The 22570-nt window shown below is 42.9% G+C and overlaps 1 protein-coding gene across 1 annotated transcript in view; it reads left to right on the top strand.

The window, feature by feature from the left end:
- The window catches only part of RTEL1 (regulator of telomere elongation helicase 1), a 90228-nt gene extending 67944 nt beyond the window's left edge, over positions 1–22284 (top strand). Inside the window, exons 32-36 of the mRNA XM_067468258.1 lie at positions 5316–5561; positions 11889–12077; positions 13918–14061; positions 17266–17366; positions 21301–22284. Coding sequence (XP_067324359.1) covers positions 5316–5561; positions 11889–12077; positions 13918–14061; positions 17266–17366; positions 21301–21381 — 761 coding nt within the window. The 3' untranslated portion in view covers positions 21382–22284. The remainder of the gene's footprint in view (positions 1–5315; positions 5562–11888; positions 12078–13917; positions 14062–17265; positions 17367–21300) is intronic.
- Positions 22285–22570: the final 286 nt, after the last annotated feature.

Genomic DNA, 22570 nt, shown 5'->3' with positions numbered 1-22570 from the left:
GCCTGCAGCATATTACATTGCTTTTTAGTTCAACATAATTAACCAACTAATGGTTCCCAGGAAGCACTGGTTGATTAAACATGCATGATATAATGGAAATTCCTTGCCTTTGAACGCCGTGTCTGCTATGAGGAAACCCTAGGCTATTCTTGCATGAAAGAAACTTTGAGACCATTGTGCATAAACCTGGACACTTTATGTTAGCAAAATGCAGATTTGGTGCCAATTAGCTACTTCCAGGAACAGTACTGCATTATGTTATCGTATATAGTGTTTTCTAACTGTTAGAATATCCTCATCGGCTTCTCCTTTCCGAATATAATACATTTTAGTTTTAATTCTACATGGTTCAAATATTATAAAAGGGTAAAAAATAAAGGTTTTCCCCTGATATTAAGTCTAGTCGAGTCTGACTCTGTGGAGTGGTGCTCATCTCCATTTCTAAGCCAAAGAGCCGGCGTTGTCCGTATACACCTCCAAGGTCATGTGGCCAGCATGACTGCATAGAGCGCCGTTACCTTCCCGCAGAAGCAGTACCTATTGATCTATTATTATTATTATTATTATTAACTTTATTTGTACCCCGCTAGCATCTCCCGGAGGACTCGATGCGGCTTACACAGGCCGAAGCCTCAAAACACAATACAATAGAGAATGTAACATCACAACAACAAAGCAAATCAAACAATAAGCAAAATAACATAACACCGCAATACTAAGCAAATCAAACAATAAGCAAAATAACAACAATGGCAGTACATCAAGACATTATTAAAAACTGGTTCGGCCGGCGCACTGGGGTGCAAGGGTTAAAAGTGCTGAAATGGCAGGAGGCACGTAGGGTTAAAAGTGCGATGTGCAGCGACAGTTTGTTATGCTAAGGTGCTACTAGGACTTGGGGTGGGGATTCCTAGTCTAGGAAGGCACAACGGAACAGCCAAGTTTTTAAGTTCCTTCTGAAAACGGCTAGAGTGGGGGCCTGTCTGAGATCTTTTGGGAGGGCGTTCCAAAGTTGGGGGGCCGCCACAGAAAAGGCCCTGTCACGTGTCCCCACCAAGCGCGCTTGCGACGTGGGTGGGATCACGAGCAGGGCCTCTCCAGATGACCGTAACGAGCGCGTGGGTTCGTAGATGGTGATGCGGTCACGCAGGTAGGGTGGTCCCAAACCGTTTAGGGCTTTGTAGGTGAGCACCTGCACCTTGAATTGGGCTCGGAAAATGAATGGCAGCCAATGGAGCTCCTTAAACAGAGGGGTAGACCTCTCTTGATAATGAGCTCCGGTTAGTATCCTGGCTGCTGCCCGCTGGACCAATTGAAGTTTCCGAGCCGTCTTCAAGGGCAGCCCCACGTAGAGCGCATTGCAGTAATCCATTCTAGAGGTGACCAAGGCATGGACCACCCCAGCCAGATCAGCCTTCACGAGGTATGGTCGCAGTTGGCGCACAAGTCTCAGTTGCGCAAAGGCCTTCCCGGATACCGCCAACACCTGAGCCTCAAGTGTAAGCGAAGAATCCAGGAGGACGCCCAAACTGCGGACCTGTGGCTTCAGGGGGAGTGTAACCCCATCCAACACAGGTGACCACCCTATACCCCGATCTGGTTTGCGATCGACCAGGAGGACCTCTGTCTTATCGGGATTGATCTTCAGCTTGTTCTTCCTCATCCAGATCGACACAGCGGCCAGGCACTCGTCTAGCACCTGAGAAGCCTCCTTGGAATTAGGTGGAAAAGAGTAGTAGAGTTGTGTGTCATCCGCGTAGAGATGGCACCCAACTCCAAAACTCCGGATGACCTCTCCCAGCGGTTTCATGTAGATGTTAAAAAGCATGGGCGACAAAATAGAGCGGGACCCCACAGGTCAAAGGCCAGGGGTCAGAGCAGGCGTCCCCCAGCTTCACCATCTGAGTTCGTCCCTCCAGGAAGGACTGGAGCCACGACAGAACCGTGCCCCCAAGGCCCATCCCGGAGAGACGACCCAGAAGGATATCATGATCGAAAGCCGCTGAGATGTCCAAGAGAACCAGCAGAGTCACACTCCCCCTGTCCAGCTCTCTGCGGAGGTCATCCACCAAGGCGACCAAGGCTGTCTCGGTGCCATGACCAGGCCTGAACCCAGACTGTGACTGATCTAGGTAGTTGGTATCGTCTAGGAAACCCTGAAGCTGAGAGGCGACCACCCTCTCCAGCACCTTACCCAAAAAGGGGAGATTGGAGATCGGCCTGTAATTATTCAGCACCGTGGAGTCAAGGGAAGCTTTTTTGATAAGTGGGCGGACCACGGCCTGCTTCAAATTAGATGGAAAAATTCCTTGCTCCAGCGATGCATTGACAATCAGTACAAACCAATCAAGCAACCCCCCTCTGGCTGATTTAATGAGCCAAGATGGGCATGGGTCTAGAGATGAGGTGGTCGCTCTCACAGCCCCAAGAATCTCCTCCACGGTTTCAGGGAGAACAAGCCTAAAAGAATCCCATAAAACTGGACAAGCAGGTGCCTCCGTCACCTCTTCTGGCACTGCGATGGAATTGGAGTCGAGCTCGAGGCGTATCTGGGCGACTTTATCTGCAAAATGGTGTGCGAAATCGCGACACCGAGCTGCGGGGTCGTCAGGGACCTCCTCCACCGCAGGTGGGTGGAGGAGTTCTCCCACGACCCGAAACAGCTCCGATGATCTATTTGCTGCAGATGCTATACGAGCGGTCGTGAATGACTTCCTGGCCGCCCGTATGGCCACGGAGTATGCCTTAAGAGAGGCTCTAGCCCGTGTTCGATCAGATACATCTCGAGATTTCCTCCATTTGCGCTCTAGCCCCCTTCTCGTATGCTTCATCACAGCCAGCTCCTCGGTGAACCAAGGGGATGGCCTGTCACGACGCAACGAGATGGGGCGTTCGGGTGCGATCGTATCTAACGCCCTGGCCATCTCCCCGTTATAGAGAGTTACCAAGGCGTCGATAGAATCGCCAGGCTCCAAGGCAGGAAGAACCCTAAGATTCCTCAGGAATCCGTCCGGATCCATCAGTCTCCTAGGGCGGACCATCTTAATTTGTCCTCCACCCCTGCGGAGGTTTAGGGTCGCAGTAAGTCTAAATGTGATCAGATGATGGTCAGACCATGACACTGGAAGGATGTTTTGATCTTCCACTCTGATCAATTCATCGTCCACCACAAAGACAAGGTCAAGAGTGTGCCCAGCTTGATGCGTGGGGCCGGATATTATCTGTGACAGTCCTATGGCCGTCATGGTGGCCATAAAGTCCTGAGCTGCGCCAGATAAAGTGGTCTCGGCGTGGATGTTAAAGTCTCCCAGCACCACCAGGCGCTGGGAGACCAAGGCCGAATTAGAGACCACTTCCGCTAACTCAGACAGGGAAGCTGCTGGATCTCAGGGTGGGCGATACACCAGCAGGAACCCCACACTGTCACGGCTCCCCACCTTCAAGTGGACGCACTCGAACCCAGAAGCTTGCGGGACAACGCATCTGGTCACGGCGATGGATTGCCGGAAGACCACTGCGACCCCTCCTCCCCGTGAAATCTATTCACATTTGCATGTTTTCAAACTGCTAGGTTGGCAGAAGCTAGCTCACCCTGCTCCCTGGATTCGAACCGCCAACTTTTCAGTCGGCAACTTCAGCAGCTCAGCGGTTTAACCCACTGCGCCAAATATTATAGTGGTGTAATTTTGATGTCTCTGGGTCCCTTTACAGTGCAAGACTTGAGTAAACCAGGGTGGGAGCATCAGAACCAGAAGTATAGGTATATATTCAATTTATTTATTTATTGTGTCAGGAGCAAACCAAAACAGTTGTACTGCATTAAAAAAACCAGACAAACAAATTTGCAGACTTGGTATTCTATTAAATGTCCTTTGACCAGTATCTGGCCACTTGGAGTGCCTCTGGTGTTGCTGCAAGAAGATCCTCCCTTGTGCATGTAGCAGGGCTCAGGTTGCATTGCAGCAGGTGGTCAGTGGTTTGCACTTCTCCACACTCGCATGTCGTGGATTCCACTTTGTGGCCCCATTTCTTGAGGTTGGCTCTACATCTCGTGGTGCAAGAGCGCAATCTGTTCAGCGCCTTCCAAGTCACCCAGTTTTCTGTGTGCCAAGGGGGGAGTCTCTCATTTGGTATCAGCCATTGATTGAGGTTCTGGGTTTGAGCCTGCCACTTTTGGACTCTTGCTTGCTGAGGTGTTCCAGTGAGTGTCTCTGTCGATCTTAGAAAACTATTTCTTGATTTAAGTCGTTGACATGCTGGCTGATACCCAAAGAAGGGATGAGCCGGAGATGTCACTGCCTTGGTCCTTTCACTATTGGCTGCTACTTCCCGGCGGATGTCAGGTGGTGCAATACCGGCTAGACAGTGTAATTTCTCCAGTGGTGTAGGGCGCAGGCACCCCGTGATAATGGGGCATGTCTCATTAAGAGCGACATCCACTGTTTTTGCGTGGTGAGATGTATTCCACACTGGGCATGCATACTCAGCAGCAGAGTAGCACAGCGCAAGGGCAGATGTCTTCACTGTGTCTGGTTGTGATCCCCAGGTTGAATATAATATATATTCAATAACAAATATATATTCCACCATTAAAAGGTAAAGTAACATAACAAGAGCCATGGTGAATCCAATAAAAAGATATTAGGTAAACAGATACTTGTTCAGAGAGGGCTTGCCACTGACTTCTTCTGAAGTCGACAGGATGTGATTTGCACAAGGCCACCCAGTAAACAGACGATTGAATCCTGTTTTTTTTAGAATTACAGTCAGCATCAAACTACTGTGCCATGCTAGACCCAATGAAATCTTCTAATTTATGGGTTAACTCCAATTGCCACCCAGCAAACGAAATGCCACATAGTCTCAAGCAGGTATAGTCAAACTTCGGCCCTCCAGGTGTTTTGAACTTCAACTCCCACAATACATACAGATTTATAATCTATAGAACAGCAGTAGTATATTTGTGCAAAGGCAAATACTATTTTTGCTCCACAGGGATGTTATTTTGATAAGTATGTAAAACTCTTCAGACTATTCTTGCTGCATTGCTTTGGTAAGAATTAGTTAAACACACTGGTCTATGTTCTGTCGTACTGCCCACATTTGGTTTAGTCCCTGTTCCTAGATATAACACTTCCTTGGTGGCAATGTCGTTTCCCAGCTTTGTGCCACGCCACTTTTAAAAATAATTGCCAGGAATTGTATTGTTCATTTTTCCAGAGAACTGCTGACAGAACATGCAGATACTAGGCAACTTGGGTACTTGTTCTCTCTACAGTATCATAATGTGCCTTCTCCTCTTTTAATTTTCCCAGCAGGAAATTGTTGCTATGTGACTGATGAACCTTTGCAAAAGCCACCTAGTTCTCTAAAGGAGGAACACAACCAAAAAATCCGGTCAGCCTATCTGAATGACCTCAGGACTGCATTGGACAAAAGTAGCTTCAACAGCTTCTTTTCAGCGCTGTCTGCATACAAAAAAACAGACGACTATGATGCTTTGGTGTCCGTAGTGGCAGCCGTCACCACCGAAAAGCCAGAGCATTTTCACCTGCTACAAAGCAAGTACTTCCTAATTTTCTTTTGCAGTGCTGCCCTGGCTGTGTAGCTTGACTTTTCCTAATTTATTTTATTTACTAGCCATCCCCTGCCACACATTGCTGTGACCCAGTCTGTGTATATGTGTTTTCTGTGTGTTTGCGTATATATATGTGGTTTTGTACATGCGTTGTGATGTATGTTGTAATTTTGGGTTTTGAAGTCCCTTCCGCTGTGTTTTTCAGTGTTTTTATGAGTGATGGTTGTTGGTCTGATGGGTATTTGTTGTCCAAATTTGGTATCAATTTGTCCAGTGGTTTTTGTGTTATGTTAATCCCACAAACGAACATTACATTTTTATTTATATAGATTTCATATCAAAAGCATTGCATGAATTAGTACAAAACTGATTCAAAATAGAAGGAACACAAGCGGCTAAATATCTTTTGACCAAAAAAGGGCAACAATAATCGGATTGTCTGTAGCCTCCCAACAATTCTTCTATACATGAGGCAGGGTATAGTGGACAAGCATACAGATGCAGAGTTGTCTGTTCTGCTCCACAGTCACACAAAGTGGAGGATTCTTTTAGGTAGTGCCATTTTGCCAGGTTGTCTTTTGATTTGCCCACTCTGCTTCTCAGTCTGTTCAAGGACTTCCAAGTTGCCCATTCTTGGTTTGCCTCTGGAGAAAGACTCTCGTGGGGGACCATCCAATTGAGATGTCCTGGTTTAGCTGCCCAGAGGGATACTCTTACTGTTTCTGAGGGAACAGTAAGTTGAACCCTTGGCTTATATGCAGAGACACATTTTTCTTATCTTTGTGTAACTGTTGGATGTTGCAGAGATTGACTCAGCATGCCAGATGTGAATCGTGAGCTGTCCTCTTAGGCACCGAACCCAAAATGATTCGCTAGATAGCCACAAAGTTTGAGACTCCTCCTAAGTTGGTGGATCTCATGAAGCTTTTTCTTGATTCGTGTCTACTGGGAGGAGGATGATAGCCATGCAGTGGATGGCTTTCACAGTGTTCAACTTTGTTTCTCTCACACTTAGCAGCAACTTTATGTCACACATTGGAAGGAGGGGGCAATGTAGCTAGCTTGCAGAGTCTATCAACAGGTGTAGATTTAAGACATCCTGTGATTATTCTGTATGTTTTCCTAATCATACGCAGTCGCAGATAAGGCAGTACTTCATAGAAACATAGAATCACTGAGTTGGAAGAGACCTTGTGAGCTATCCAGTCTAACCCCATTCTGTCAAGAAGCGGGAAAATCGCATTCAAAGCACCCCCGACATATGGCCATCCAGCCCCTGTTTAAAAGCCTCCAAAGAAGGAGCCTCCACCACACTGAACAGCTCCACTGTTCAGTGGAGAGCTCCACTACTGAACAGCTCTCTCACACAGTGAGAAAGTTCTTCCTAATGTTCAGGTAGAATATCCTTTCCTGTAGTTTGAAGCCATTGTTCCATTACCTAGTTTCCTGGGCAGCAGAAAACAAGCCTGCTCCCTCCTCCCTATGAGGTGCCCTCACATATTTATACATGGCCGTCATGTCTCCTCTCAGCTTTCTCTTCTGCAAGCTAAAAATACCCAGCTCTTTAAGCTGCTCCTCATAGGGCTGGTTCTCTAGATCCTTGATCATTTTAGTCACCCTCCTCTGGAACATTCCAGCTTGTCAACATCTCCCTTGAATTGCATTGCCCAGAATTGGACACAGCGTGATTCTGGGTGTTGCCTGACCAAGGCAGAATAGAGGGGGAGAATGACTTTCCTGGATCTAGACATTAGACTCCTGTTGATGCAGGCCAATATCCCATTGGCCTTTTTAGCTGCTGCATGACATTGTTGGCTCCTGTTCACCTTCCTCCCCACGAGGACTCTTCAGATCTTTTTCACACGTACGGCTATCAAGCCAGGTGTCCCCCATTCTGTATCTTTGCATTTCATTTTTTCTGCCTAAGTGTAGTGGAGTATCTTGCATTTGTCCCTTTTGAACTTCCTTTCGTTAGTTTTGGCCAATCATCTCTCTAATCTGTTAGATTGTTTTGAATTATGCTCCTGTCTTCCGAAGTATTGGCTATCCGTCCCAACTTGGTGTCGTCTGCAAACTTGATGATCATGCCTTCTAAACCTTCATCTAAGTCAGTGGTTCTCAACCTGTGGGTTCCTAGGTGTTTTATCCTACACCTGGGAGTTGAAGGCCAAAACATCTGGTGACCCACAGGTTGAGAACCACTGATCTAAGTCATTAATATAGATGTTAAACAGAACCAAGCCCTACGTGGTCATAGTGGACTTTGCTAAGGAGTATCACAGCAGAAGAAGCTCCATTTTTACAGTTCCATCTGGCAGTGCCACCCTTAAAATGATGCCTTTCAGCCTGCCAGCATCACAATGGAAGGGTTTTTGAGACAGTTTCTGCACATCAGGGCACTGGGAGATAACATCTGTCCACTCTCCTGATCGCAGGCCACGATGAAATCATGAAGCTTGAGAGACCAGGCAGGATCTGACTCCCAACTCTTGGTTTCTATGCACACTGCGATTAGGAGAGTGCAGCAGACATCATTTTCCTGTGCCCTAACCTGCAGAGCCTGGGAAATGTTTCTGTTAAGGTGCTTCTAGACCAGTGGTTCTCAACCTGTGGGTCCCCAGGTGTTTTGACCAACAATTCCCAGAAATCCCAGCCAGTTTACCTGCTGTTAGGATTTCTGGGAGTGGAAGGCCAAAACATCTGAGGACCCACAGGCTGAGAACCACTGTTCTAGACTGAAGAGGAACGTTGGGGGTGGTGGTGTATGTCCACTCATGAATGACTGTAAACACCAATCTCTAGGAATTTTTAACTGGAAGTTTATGATCTTGTGGCTTCTGAAGAGGATGCCAGCTGTAGTTTTTTTTTCCAGTTCACAGACCCTTGAAATTTATCCATTGCCTCCCAAGTTGAACCCTTGGCTTATATGCAGAGACACATTTTTATTATCTTAGTGTAATCATTGGTGTAATCAAAGATTGACTCAGCATGCCAGATGTGAATCGTGAGCTGTCCTCTTAGGCACCGAACCCAAAATGATTCGCTAGATAGCCACAAAGTTTGATATTGTGTGTTTCATAAGAAGTTATGAGGGTGGGTTTACTAGCAGCCAGATGATTAGTTGTGGAGATCGCTGGAAGCAAAGAATGCTTCCATTAAAGACATTATTGGGACAAGCACTTGAGTCTTTCCTAATAGATATATTTGAAAAGCTCTCCAGAATTTACAGAAATAACTTTTAGTGGATCATGCTTAAACTATTGCTCTAAATAAGCAATTGGGACCAAAGTCATTGACCACTAATTTGAGCTAAGAATTTCTGCCACATACACAGCCAAGAGTGATTTGTTTTTTCGGAATTGCTGTTATTCACTGGGTATGAGTTTCTCAAGAATTCCAGTTTTAACTAAGCCACCAGACAACCTGTCAATACGACTAAATAATGTGTTTGTAAAAGGTAATGATGTTTTGCTGAGGAATTCCAGAGTGATTTGTCTTCATAATTGCTCACCCATTCAAGGCCTTCTGGGGATTTTCCCCCTATTTTAAAGCCACAGACAAAAATGGAAGTGTTGTACAGGTTCCACATTTTTATTACATAGCCCTCTTTGTGCTAAAAATGCACATACACCACTGTTCATATCCACTTCCTTTTTACCTGGGATATAAACAAAAAAATGTATTCAGCCTTGGTTTGTGCACACAATCCCATTTTGCTAAGTTTGATTCCAGACTCCATGAAGGCCTACATGGAAGGTGTGGATTGGATATTCTTGAAGAATCTAGTGTGTGCTATATCAATTTTTGCATAATATACACCACATATAGCAGGCATGGGTAAACTTTGCCCCTCCAGGTGTTTTGGATTCCAACTCCCAAAATTCCTAACAGCCAGTAGGCTGTTAGGAATTGTGGGAGTTGAAATCCAAATACCTGGAGGGCTGAAATTTACCCATGCCTGATGTATATTCATGGGTCAGTTTACAAAGCCTCTAGCAGTGAGGTTCCCTTTTGCAAAGTGTCATTATTCCTTCCAGTCCCCTTTTCCTCTTTATCTTCTCTCTAGCTGGGCAATATTTAGCAACATCTGCATTGGAAAGATTGGTCAAATAGGACTGGAGAAATACAGACTTTTCATTTCAGGTTTCAGTCGTGTGTCTGTAATAAACAATGCAATAAAGCTTGAGTTGGGGAAGAATGTGATTCTATAACCAGTTCCAGAGGAACTGTATATTGGAAAGTTAAATAGTAACTGCCTCCCAAATCCCTTACTGAATATGTTTGAACTACAAAACAGAGAAAATGGAAGGAAGAATAGCCCACCTCACCAAAAAAGCATAGATGTATAAGTTCACTCACCAAAATGTAAATCATAAGAGAAATTGCGAAAGAAAAAGTAATCTCTGGATGCATTTTGGAAGATGCTTTCAGTTGTCACTGTAAGGTTCAATTTTGTAAAACTTGTGCAAGGCTTACCTGATCTGGTTGTTTCATTTCATACCTGCATAGAGCAAGCTTTGAATAAAGCGTTTACTGAAACTTGTGGGAACCAATCCTTATTCTTTCACTGTCGTTTCTGTCTCTGGTCCAAATTTTCCTGCTAACTAAATAATTCACGTATTTTGTTAACTTTGCCATTATGTTATTAATCTTATTTGCCATTATGTTATTAATCTTATTTGAAACTATTTGAAACCTAATAGTTTCAAAGTTGGGCCTTCCTGACTTTAGAAATCAGATATTTGAACAGGGAGAGTTCTGTGATGAGACAAAAAGTTGCTTTCCCACTAATAAAAAATAATAATAAAGTAGGTCCTCTTTTTCATGTAGGAGTCTCTAGTTTATTACAAATTACCGCATATACTCAAGTATAAGCTTAGTTTTTCAGCCCTTCTTTAGGCTGAAAATGCTCCCCTCGGCTTATACTTGAGTCAACGTTTTTATTATTTTACTCTTTATTATTAATATTTTTATTTCATTTATTATTTTACTCTATTATTATTATTATTATTACATTTACATTATTTTACTCTATTTTTATTTTATTACATTTATTATTTTTCTCTATGCATTTATTATTTCGCTCTATTTGTTATTATTATTATTATTTTACTGACACAAAAACACAGTTTGTCACAGCAAACAAGATCTATATACTGGATTTTGTATCACAAAATCACAAGTTGAACACTTCCCAAGTGTCTAGGACTGTGTGATGTATTTTCGAATGATGCGTGCAGATCCAAGTCAGGTGGCCTTTTGCAATTGACAGATCATAATTTTGTCAATGTTTACTGTTTCCAAATACCAGCTGAGATCTTTTGGCACGGCATCCAGTGTGTCGATTACCACTGGGACCACTTGTACTGGTTTATTCCAGAGCCTTTGAAGTTCGATTTTGAGGTCCTGATAATGGCTTGAGTTTTTCCTGTTGTTTTTCCGCAATGTGACTGTCACCTGGTATGGTGACATCAATAATTCAAACTTTTTTCTTTTCCACAATCGTGATACCTGGTGTATTGTGTTCCAAAACTTTGTCAGTCTAGATTTGAATGTCCCACAGTATTTTTGTGTGTTCATTTTTCCACTACCTTTGGAGGTTTGTGATCCCACCAGTTCCTTACTACTGGCAGGTGGTACTTGTGATATAAGTTCCAATGAATCATTTGGGCCACAGAGTTGTGCCTCTGTTTGTAGTCCGTTTGTGCAATTTTCTTGCAGCAGCTGAGGAGATGATCAATGGTTTCATCAGCTTCCTTGAACAGTCTGCATTTTGGGTTATCAGCTGATTTTTCAATCCTGGCCTTAATTGCATTTGTTCTGATGGCTTGCTCCTGGCATTCATGAGCCATCACCAGGTCTTCTCCTTATCAACTTTTTCTTCAATTTTGTCAAGTAGCTTATTACTGTTATTATCACATTTCCATTATTTTATTCTTTTATTTTTGTATTACATTTATTGTTTTATTTTATTATTATTGGAAGGATACATAAGCACATTTACATTTAAGAATGTTAGAATGATTTAATGGACAGTCTTATCTTAAATTACAGTTTTATGTAAAAATTCAGAGACATTTAACCTACTGATGCCTCAATTAATGTAATTTTGTTGATATCTATTTTTATTTTGAAATTTACCAGTGTCTGTTGCATTTCCCACTCTCGACTTATACTCGAGTCAATACGTTTTCCCAGTTTTTTGTGGTAAAATTAGGTGCCTCGGCTTATATTCAGGCTGGCTTAAACTCAAGTATATACAGTGCTTCTGAATCATTGGATATATAATATTTGGATCTTTCATTGACAGGATTCTCTATGTTTGTGCGCCCACATCACAAGAAGCAATTCAGACAGATGTGCCAGGAACTGACTGGCATGAGCTGCCCTGGCGAAGGAGGAGAAGGGGTTCATTTGCCCACCCAGAAGGATACAGGGAACTCATGCCACAATCCTAAAGAAACTGAAAGTCAGGACAAAGCAGCCAGTCCAATCCCAGGTTTGGAAGGCATCTTTCATGGAGGTTTTCATGCTTACAAAGTAGTTTAACTTTCTCTTAATTGAAGGAAATTGTAGCACTCCAGTGAGCAAAAGGCTTCTCATAGAACAAGCTTCAGAGGTGCTTATATGTTATGCAAGAATTGTGGGAGTTGAAGTCCAAAACACCTGGAGGGCTGAACTTGGCCTGTGTTTGCTCTTTGGGATGGAGACTTGAAGTTCCATCCTGAATACTCAAAATACTTCTTCCAGCTTCTTCTTCAGAATTACATTCTTGGTTGATTTGGCAAACTTTTTTGTCAGTGATTGAAAGGAATTTGTTGTCATAACTAAAGTAGTCTGGCTCCTGCAAGAAAGAATGAGTCAATCATGTGATATTTCCTCATGTCCAAGCAAAATCCCCAAATTGGCTGGACTGTGAGTTGAATGCCCTATTGCTGATTGCCGAAGAGAGTTCATGGAGGCTAAAGGCAATCAGACCCATGTGGACACCATATATTTCTTAACTTGACACCACTTTGGATGTGAAGAGGTCCACTACTAGAGTTCCTCAGCAACGAAGGATCGATGCCATAACTTCTGGATGGAGCATCCATTCGTTGGATGAATCCAGTGTCCTTCAAGGGGATCGTCTTCCCAAAAAGGTGGGCTGCGACAACCTTCGTGTGTCTCGGTGCCCTGAGTCCAAAGCTTTTGCATGGAATAGTGGAATAGTCTCTCCTTATTTGTTGGGATAATACATGACCATGGTGTAGTTGGTCAAGCATTACAATACAAAAGAGTTTCAAAGAAGTGGAACACTGATTTTGAAATAAATTTTACAATTTCATCTTTGGCTTTTGCATTTGTTGTACTCATGTTGTATTTAATACATTAAGTGGTGCAGGCAATACACAGATTATGAACAAGATAAAATAGAATACCTTTATTTATTTTTTTTATTTTTTTATCGTGTCAGGAGCGACTTGAGAAACTGCAAGTTGCTTCTGGTGTGAGAGAATTGGCCGTCTGCAAGGACGTTGCCCAGGGGACGCCTGGATGATTTGATGTTTTTTTATCATCCTTGTGGGAGGCTTCTCTCATGTCCCCGCATGAGGAGCTGGAGCTGATAGAGGGAGCTCATCCACCTCTCCCTGGATTCGAACCTGCGACCTGTCTTCAGTCCTGCCGGCACAGGGGTTTAACCCACTGTGCCATCCTAATACCTTTATTGTATAGTAGGACAAAATTAAATGCCATCCCCAATCACGTGGTATACGTACAAATGACCAAACAAAGCACCTATCCTGCCACATTGTAATTGCTACTGTGTTTTGGTCTTAAGGTTAATTTATATTTGAGTCAGAACAGGTACATTTTAAAGTAACTCCAGCCTATGTATATCATAGGGAAGGGTTAACACTCCTGTGGTGTTTGTTTTCCTGCCTATGCCTCTGTTCAGAAGATTTCACCTCAATTTCTGTCTCTATGATAATTGGATTTCGAAAAAATTGGCTTGTTGTGGAACATGGATTTGTGCTAAGTCTTCACTAGAGACCCCTTTCCTCCATGATAGCTCTTTCAGGGGTGAATTTCCCTTCCTGGGATAAATTTTTCTCACTTCCTGTTGTCTCACTCTTGTTCTTAATTATGAGCCATTTCTATGTTGGATGTTTGGAACCCAGGGACTGCCTGTATTATGATTTTAAATTGTTGGAAGCAGTCTTTAATGTGTAGGCACAAAATGGGTAGGAAAGACATTTGTGCCTAAACGAGGGGGCAGTGCATAAATAGAATCACAACATATTTCTGTGTTACCATATGTGCTTTTCTGAGATGTATTTTTGTAATATCTTCTGCAGGGACCTCTAAGAGCGTGACGGCAGAGCACACCCAAACTGTGGCCTCTCCCACAAACAAGTTGAAATCACAGAAGGCCAAAGGAGGCTCCCCCGGTTTACGAGCACCCACAAATTCTGATATTCTTCCCACTTCCCCAGTAGGAGGTAAGTATACGTAAATCAAGCAGAAATCTTTACTCCTGAGGCATCTCAGCTGCCTTGGAACACCATGAGTGCAATTCGTCGAGCATTTGTTTTGCTTGTACCAAAATTCCAGATTCAGAGTTCATCTTTCTTAAATGAAATGTCTCAGAAAGTGCAGTTGGGGGAATTTTGGCTGCCTGAAGCTTTAGAAAGCTGCTGCTGTGTCAGATTAGATAGCAAAGTACTAAATATAACAGTAGCCTGAGTTAGTATATGGCACTTTCCTATTTTCAGCTGTTCTGAGGAAGTACTCCCATCTTAACTGTCTGCTTGTCCATGCTGGGAAAGGAGATCCCTTCCTTGCGTTATATTCCATTTAAATATATGCCTTTGCTTTCACTTAAACAACCTCCTCTCCATTCATGTTCTTTTCCCCTCATGCTTGCAACAGATGTGTTCATAAAATAAACTGGTGACCTTACTGCTTTTCAGGAGAAAAGTGTTTATTTTGGTTTTGCCTTGGCTAAGGCCACCCAGAGGAACTATTTCCAATAAAACAAAAGCAAGCAAACAGTCCCAGCCAACTGACATCCAAAATAATTCTCCAAGGAAAAAGATTCCAAATTAGGGATTTTTATCTGACCAAAACAAGATTGGCCTTCTCTTGTTAAATAGAAGGTCAGCTGCTGTCCTCACCTTTTAGCCTTGTTTTTTACTCGTGTTTTATTTTGAAATGGTCATATGACAGGTCAAATAAATAAATTATTATAAACTAGCTGTCTCCTGCCACTCGTTGCTATAGCCCACATGGGGGTTCTCTGTGGGAGGTTTGGCCCAATTCTATCGTTGGTAGGGTTCAGAATGCTCTTTGACTGTAGGTGAACTATAAATCCCAGCAACTACAACTCTCAAATGTCAAGTTTCTATTTTCCCCAAACTCCACTAGTGTTCACATTTGGGCATATTGAGTATTCTTGTAGAGTTTGGTCCAGATCCATCATTGTTTGAGTCCACAGTCATCTTTGGATGCAGGTGAACTACAACTCCAAAACCAAAGGACACTGCCCACCAAACCCTTCCAGTATTTTCTGTTGGACATGGGAGAACCGTGTGCCAAGTTTGGTTCAATTCCATCATTGGTGGGGTTCAGAATGTTCTTTGATTGTAGGTGAACTATAAATCCCAGCAACTACAACTCCCAAATGACAAAATCAATTTTTTTTTAGTGAAGGATATACTTGTGTCCAAATTTGGTCTCAATTCGTCCAGTGGTTTTTGAGTTCTGTTAATCCCACAAACGAACATTACATTCTCATTACATTTTTATTTATATAGATTATTATTCTTGTTATTATTATTGATGAGCAGCATCCTTAGTGGTATGGGGTCACTGGAGTGTTGCTACAGTACAGTCCTAATCCAGGTAGTTCTCAGATTTGAAGGGATGCAGTTCCTCTCTGGATTCACACTGTATTGACTAAGAGTCTTAGATAATTAGCTGAACTAGTCAACAGTATTATAAGGCAACTGAAAGAGCTAATACAATTGTAGACTTCATCAATAGTAGCTTATAATTGCATTAGCTTTTTCAGTTGACAAACAACTCCAGGGGTTCTCGGATGAAGCTGATTTTCCCACTTCAATCTGGCTTCAGGCTGGGGCATGGTACAGAAACAGCTTTGGTTGCCTTGGTGGGTGATCTGCGCTGAGAACTAGATAGAGGGAGTGTGACCTATTTGGTTCTCTCAGAGGCTTTTGATGCCATCAACCATGGCATCCTTGTGGAGCAACTTGAGGGGGTGGGGCTGAGGGGTCACTGTTCTACAGTAGTCCCGATCCTTTCTCTCAGATCATAGCCAGAAGGTGGTGTCGGGAGACTCCTGCTCGACCCCATGACTTTTGGACTGTGGCTTCCCACAGGGCCTCATTACTTTCCCCAATGTTATTTAACATCTACATGAAACCACTGGGATAGATCATCCAGAGTTTGGGGATTCTGTATCACCTGTACGTAGACAATGCCCAACTCTACTACTCCTATACACCTGATAAAGCCAAGGAAGATATGCTGCGCCTGAACCAGTGCCTGGAGGCAGTGATGGGCTGGATGAGGGTAAACAAATTGAAACTCGATCCAGATAAGATGGAAGTGCTACTAGTCTCACGTAGGATGGATCCAGGAATAGGGTTACCACCTGAGCTGAACGGGGTTACGCTCCCCCTGAAAGCCCAGGTCAGCAGCTTGGGGGTGATTCCGGATTCCGCCTTAAACCTGGACTCCCAGGAGATGGAGGTTACCAGGATCGCCTTTGCACAACTTAAACTAGTGCGCCATCTGCGACTGTTCCTGGAAAATTCCAACTTGACCATGGTGGTGCACGCTTTGGTTACATCCCGCCTGGACTACTTTGGTATTGACAAGCTGGAAAGTGTCTAGAGAAGAGCAAACAAGATGATCAGTTATGAAAATGAGGAATAATTTAGGGGGATATCATGTAGAAGGTTGAGCAAACTTCTTATCTGTGGTTCCACAACCAAGAACATGAAACCAGTGGATTCAGATACCTTCCTGAGAGAAAGGCCATGTGGAATTTAGAAAATGAATAAAACGACACAAAGGGAGATTATATTTAAATATTAGGAAGGCCATATTGACCTTAAGAGTTTTTCTTAAGGTCAATAGATTTTGAATAGATTTTCTCAGAAGATGCTGACTTCTTCTTTGGGGTTTTTGAGATGGATAGCTGTCTCTTGAGAGTGCTTTAGTTGTATTTCTGCATGGTAGAGGTTGGCTAGATTGCTTTTGTTGTCCCTTCCAACTGTATGATTAAAATGGTCCTTTCTAAAGTACAATGACAGGTGAACCCAGGTGTGAAGGTGAAGGGGAACAAGTTTGATGCAGCTGCTCCTTCTTTAACCAATAGATGAGGTTGAGTTACTTTTAATTTTGCTATGTTCTCCTTCTGGAAAGGTGGAAAGAACAGCTTCTCTGTGGTTTTCAATCTTCTGGCCAGCAACAGAGGCCAGAGTGTGCTTTCCACCTTTTTTCTGTCCCTGAAAAATTAGAATATTTAAGAATGTGACCTCTTAACCCATCAGTTTTGAGGCATTATTACTTGTATAAAATGGCATAAATAGTACAGAATGGATGTTTATGGACAAAGAGTCAATCTCTTTTGAAGGTCAGTGTCTCTTTCTCTTCTTCCCCTTTCTTTTCCATCCTAGGAGAATTCCAGTGTGTTAAATGCCAATCTGATTGTGTTCCTTTTAAATGCCAGATGTGCACTTTTGCTTGTTGCAAAGCATGCTGGGAGAGTCTGCTAAAGGTTGGCTTCAATTTTTGTTTTTCAAGTTTGAGGAACTTTTCCAAGTTTTGCTTATTTTCCCCCTCAGAACAGAACTGCTTGATGATCCTTGACTATTTGTATGGCAGTTAGTAAAAAGCACATAATCTTCAAAGCACTGCAATGAAGTGTGATATCGCACATATGGTTTTACTTTGCACATGCAACCTCCTAGATCTTTTCTGTTCTCCCAGAGAATATATATGCCCAAAGGTGGGGCAACAGCTCAGTTCCTTTTTTCCGCGCAGACTGCAACTAGGAACCTTCAGTTTGAACCTTTATTACTTTTTCCTCTAACAGTTTCTGACTACACTGGACTTGGTTTTTGTTGTTTTTCTTGATTCCTGAATCCATGCACTGTGTTTATTATGCCTGGGGAGGGCAATGTTGCTCAGGCTTGTGCTAGCTGCCAGGCCTTTACCCTTCAGGCAAGGCACACAAGAGAGACTAGCTTTAAAGCACTCTTGTATGAACAAGCTTTGGTGCCACCGGCAGTCTGTCCAGCCAAGCGCCCAGTGCCAGACTGTTCTGACCTGGAGGGCATGCTCCTGCAAAGATCAGGTCTCCTCCACCCTGCCATGGGTCAGAAGTCTTGGGGCAGTGTGCGGCCGTGGGGACCCTCACAAGAGCCAGCTACACAAGCAGCAAAATGGGCTAAAGTGTTATGCCCCCAACGCCACTGGCAAATCTGGGAAAAGCAAGCCACAGGCTGGTGAAAGATCTAAGGGCTCCTCCCTCTTGGAGCAATAAGAAGCCCAAATGCCCACATACCACCAGCATTGTCACCTGTTTCGGAACCCTCCAATGCTACAACTCACCCCTGCTGAGTCCCAGCGACACCAGGGTCCTGGGAACATAGCCGCCAACCACATGGCAGAGTCCATGCAGGCCTTGCGGAAGATACCATCCCAACTTTGAGTCTCTGTATTGAGAGAAAAAAGCAGGATATAAATAAACATAATAATAATAATGATTACTCCTACTACGGTCTCGATCCCTTTACGGGGGCCGATCACTGTTGCGCTATTCTCAGTGCTCTTTCAACCCTGGCCACAGTGGATATCAGTCACAGTCCATGGAATTCTAGACTTCCAGGCCCAGAAGCCCATCTAGAAGAATCCACTATCTGCCAGAGTCTTCTCCTGATCTTCGCTATCTCCACCATGGGAAATGCAGGCATCCGCATCACCTTTATTATCATGTGGATTACGGGCATTGTTTTTGACATGCATGCCACCAAGACTATGCCCTCAAAAGATCTGTTTTCAGCTGAGAATCTATGAGACTTTTTCTTTTCTTATGGTTCTTAGACTACTCATCTCAGGCATACAGTGAGGCATCAATAGATAATGTTTTAATTTGTTTTAACTTAATGTTTTATCTATTGTTTTAAATTGTTGTTATATTTGTTTGTATGTTGTGGCATTGAATTGTTGCTGGTTGAGAAGGACGGGGTAGAAATGTTGGAAATAATAGATAATAATGCCTTTAGAAAGTCGAGAGATCATTTAGTCATTCTTGCAAGGAAAGTGTATGTTTTTCCATATTTCTGGTGCCAGTTTACATATTGATATAAATAGTGGTATTGGTTGTAGTAGTGATAATGTGTTAATACTACTATTAGTGAAAGCCAACATGGTGTAGTGCTTTTAATGTTCGACTAAGAAAATAGGGTTTGAATCCTTGATTGGCTGCAGAAATCCCCAGGGTGATCTTGTGGAAGCTACACTCTCGCAGCCTCCGAGGAAGACAATAGCAAACCCTCTATGAACCATTTTTAAAAGAAAATCTCATGATAGAGTTTCCTTAGGGTTGTCATAAGGTGGAATGGAGTGGAAGGTGCTTTACAACAACAACAACAATGATTAGCACTGCAACCTTTAAAAATTGTTATATGCCTTCAACTCATTTCTGACTTACAGCAACTCTGTGGCATTACGAGGGGGGGGGGGGGATGCAAACAAAACAGCATGTGTAACCAAGCAGAAATTATTATTTTATCCCTCCCCTCCTCAAAAAAAAAAACAAAAAAACAAAAAAAAAGCAGGTGGTGATTCTCTGATGGGAAGGAGCATGACTTAGACTTCACGGCAGAGAGGATTGCCAGTGGCCACGAGATCATCCACCTTAAATTACAGGAAGCCCACCTATTAATCTGTTACCTCATCAGAAAGTACTTTCAGTTCTTTGTTTCCTAGAATAGTATTTCACAAAGGAAGTGGGAAGGTAGAAATCAAACTGTTCATCGCTACTTGGGTTTTATTTTGCTTTTTCTCAATCGGTTAAGCATTCCTGGTCTTGAAGAAACTGGCATTTCCTTTTTCTTTTGGCTTCTCTTTCTCGTATGCCCATGATAAAGATTGCTTCATTCTGAGATAGTGTTCAGTAGAAGAAATGACTTCATACAATCTCTCTACCCACCCAACCACCCACCTATCCATCCTTCCTTCCCTCCATCCATCCATCCTGCTTTTTCCCCAACCTTAAGACTTGAAACTGCTTGCAAAAGCTAAAACAGCTATAGATTTTTAAAATTGCCTGTCTTTTTGGCAGGAATCTTCCCCACCTCAACACTGGCATCATTCCCTTCCATTCCCCCAGTTTCTTTTCATGTTTCTTTTCATGGACGGGGCTGATAACAATGCCAGGGCCAGCGGCCTGATAGCGCTAGAAGGGCGAAATAAAACCAGTGCAATGCACTGCAAGGGGAGAGATAGTAAAGTGCAGGGCCTAGTATTAAATTGTGGCTGGGAAGTGAATCTGTGGGTGAATCTTCCTTATGTTCAAGGTAGTCATTAAACCTGGTGTTTGTTTTCTACTTAAGGCATCTCTGCTTTTTGTCTTAATTAAGATAATTATTATTATTAACTTTATTTGTACCCCGTTACCATCTCCCCAAGGGACTCAGTGCAGGTTACATGAGGCCGAGCCCAAACACAACAATACAGCATAATCACAACAATACAAGCAGTCAAAAAAAAAATACATCAACGTACAACATTATCAATAAGACAACATGAAATTAAAACTATGGGAAGGCCAAATGTAAAAATTAAAATTGGAAATAGTGCTGAACATGGACAAAAAGGTGATAGTGGCATTTGTGGAAAGACATATGAGCAGACCTAATATAAAATAAATACATAAAATAAATAAATAAATAAAGTTAATAATAATAAAATAAGATCAAGGGTCTGGAGAACAAGTCCTATGAGGAGCGGCTTAAGGAGCTGGGCAAGTTTAGCCTGAAGAAGAGAAGGCTGAGAGGAGATATGATAGCCATGTATAAATATGTGAAAGGAAGCTACAGGGAGGAGGGAGCAAGCTTGTTTTCTGCTTCCTTGGAGACTAGGACGCAATGGAACAATGGCTTCAAACTACAAGAAAGGAGATTCCATCTGAACATGAGGAAGAACTTCCTGACTGTGAGAGCCATTCAGCAGTGGAACTCTCTGCCCCGGAGTGTGGTGGAGGCTCCTTCTTTGGAAGCTGTTAAACAGAGGCAGGATGGCCATCTGTCAGGGGTGATTTGAATGCAATATTCCTGCTTCTTGGCAGGGGGTTGGACTGGATGGCCCATGAGGTCTCTTCCAACTCTTTGATTCTATGATTCTATATTCCTTTCTGAAGAGCTATACTTCATTTATTTGAGCATGGACCCAAGAGCTTTCATGCATGACTTAGAGTAGGCATGGACAAACTTTGGCCCTCCAGGTGTTAGGAATTGTGGAAGCCCAAAATACTAGGAGGGTCGAAGTTCGACCATGCCTGACTTGGCGTCTATCAAGTTTCCTTCTATGGGTCTTTAGATGTAATTTGAGGATTAAACCTGGCTACACTTGATGTTAGTATTTCCTAGGTGGGGAGAGAGGGCCATCAACCAATGTGACATGTTCCCCTGTTGTCTTCAACATAGGTTGCCAAGAAATGCCCACGATGCCAAGCTGATACCAAGCGAAGACATTTGGTCCAGTCTTTTTGGCCAGACCATCCATGAAAGAGATACAGTGATGGCAGTCTCCACAACTCCATGATTGCCCATAGAAGGAACCAAAGCATACATTTATTTCCGGCACTCTTCTTTTTGTTCACTCAGATGTTGTCTTCCTGTTTGTTCATCCATCATAAGAGTTCTTCAGTTCTCTGCTGAAGCTGGAAAGAAGTACTGTGGTCTTTCAGGATTGCAATCATGCAGGTATTTTTGAAGAAATATTTTTAGAGCTGCTATGTTAGAGAAATCATGAAGAGACTGATCTGGACCGCTTTGGCCTCTCTATCTAGCCATGTATTCTATATGGCTCTTCTCCGTACTCCTTACAGCTGTGGCTGCTATGTGTATTAGTCAATAACAACTAAATTAAAAGACTTAGTGAAATCACGGCATATTGTACTGCAAACTTGGATAACAAAAGATGAGTTTTGGGCAACTGCGTAGGTCAATTTGGGAGCTGCTTACTGTGATTTTTTAAAATAAGCACACGAAAAAGAAGTTAGTTGTCTATTCATTGGAAGACTATGTAATTTTAGCTGAGCCAGACCTCTAGGGTTCCAATTAATTGTGTTGCAACACCTCTAATTTTATCCCTTTTGCATGCTTGCTGCTCTCCCAAATGTTCTGTATTTTTCTACATCTGTTTTTTGATGCTTCATTTCAATCATATGTCTGAACACTGAAGCAAACGATTCTGATGCCATGAACCATTGAATACTTTAAATGCAGCAAAGTGTAGGGGGAATACTTTTATATGCTGCTTTCCATGTTTTTGCTAAATTAAGAGATTACGTAAAGTGGAGAATATGTACTATTTTTTCTAGGACTTTGCATTTAAAGAATAATGATATTTTTATATGCTGTTTTTCTTGCCTTTTGCTAAATTAAGAAATTTTGCCAAGTGGACAATGTGTTTCTGTTTATAAATAAAAATATATTTTGCATTTGTAGAATAATGCGTACATTACAAGTCATACTTAGGCAATCTCTAACATCAGGAGAGAATGCCTCTAGACCATGGCCATACAGCCCGAAAAAACCTACAACAATCCAATCTCTCGTAGCTCGAGGAGATGGCCCTCCAAGTGTAGTGTCTTGGTGGTGGATACGTAGGTGGCTGTGGAGACCTTTTCTTGCTCTGCATGTTCTCTCACAGTGAGGACATCAGTTTCCAGGTGGAAGGCGGTCCCGGTCA

This window comes from Anolis sagrei, chromosome 4 (genome assembly GCF_037176765.1).
Source record: "Anolis sagrei isolate rAnoSag1 chromosome 4, rAnoSag1.mat, whole genome shotgun sequence".
Taxonomy (NCBI): Eukaryota; Metazoa; Chordata; class Lepidosauria; order Squamata; family Dactyloidae; genus Anolis; species Anolis sagrei.
The sequence above is the reverse complement of the archived record's forward strand: the minus strand, read 5'-3'. Positions and strand labels throughout refer to the sequence as shown.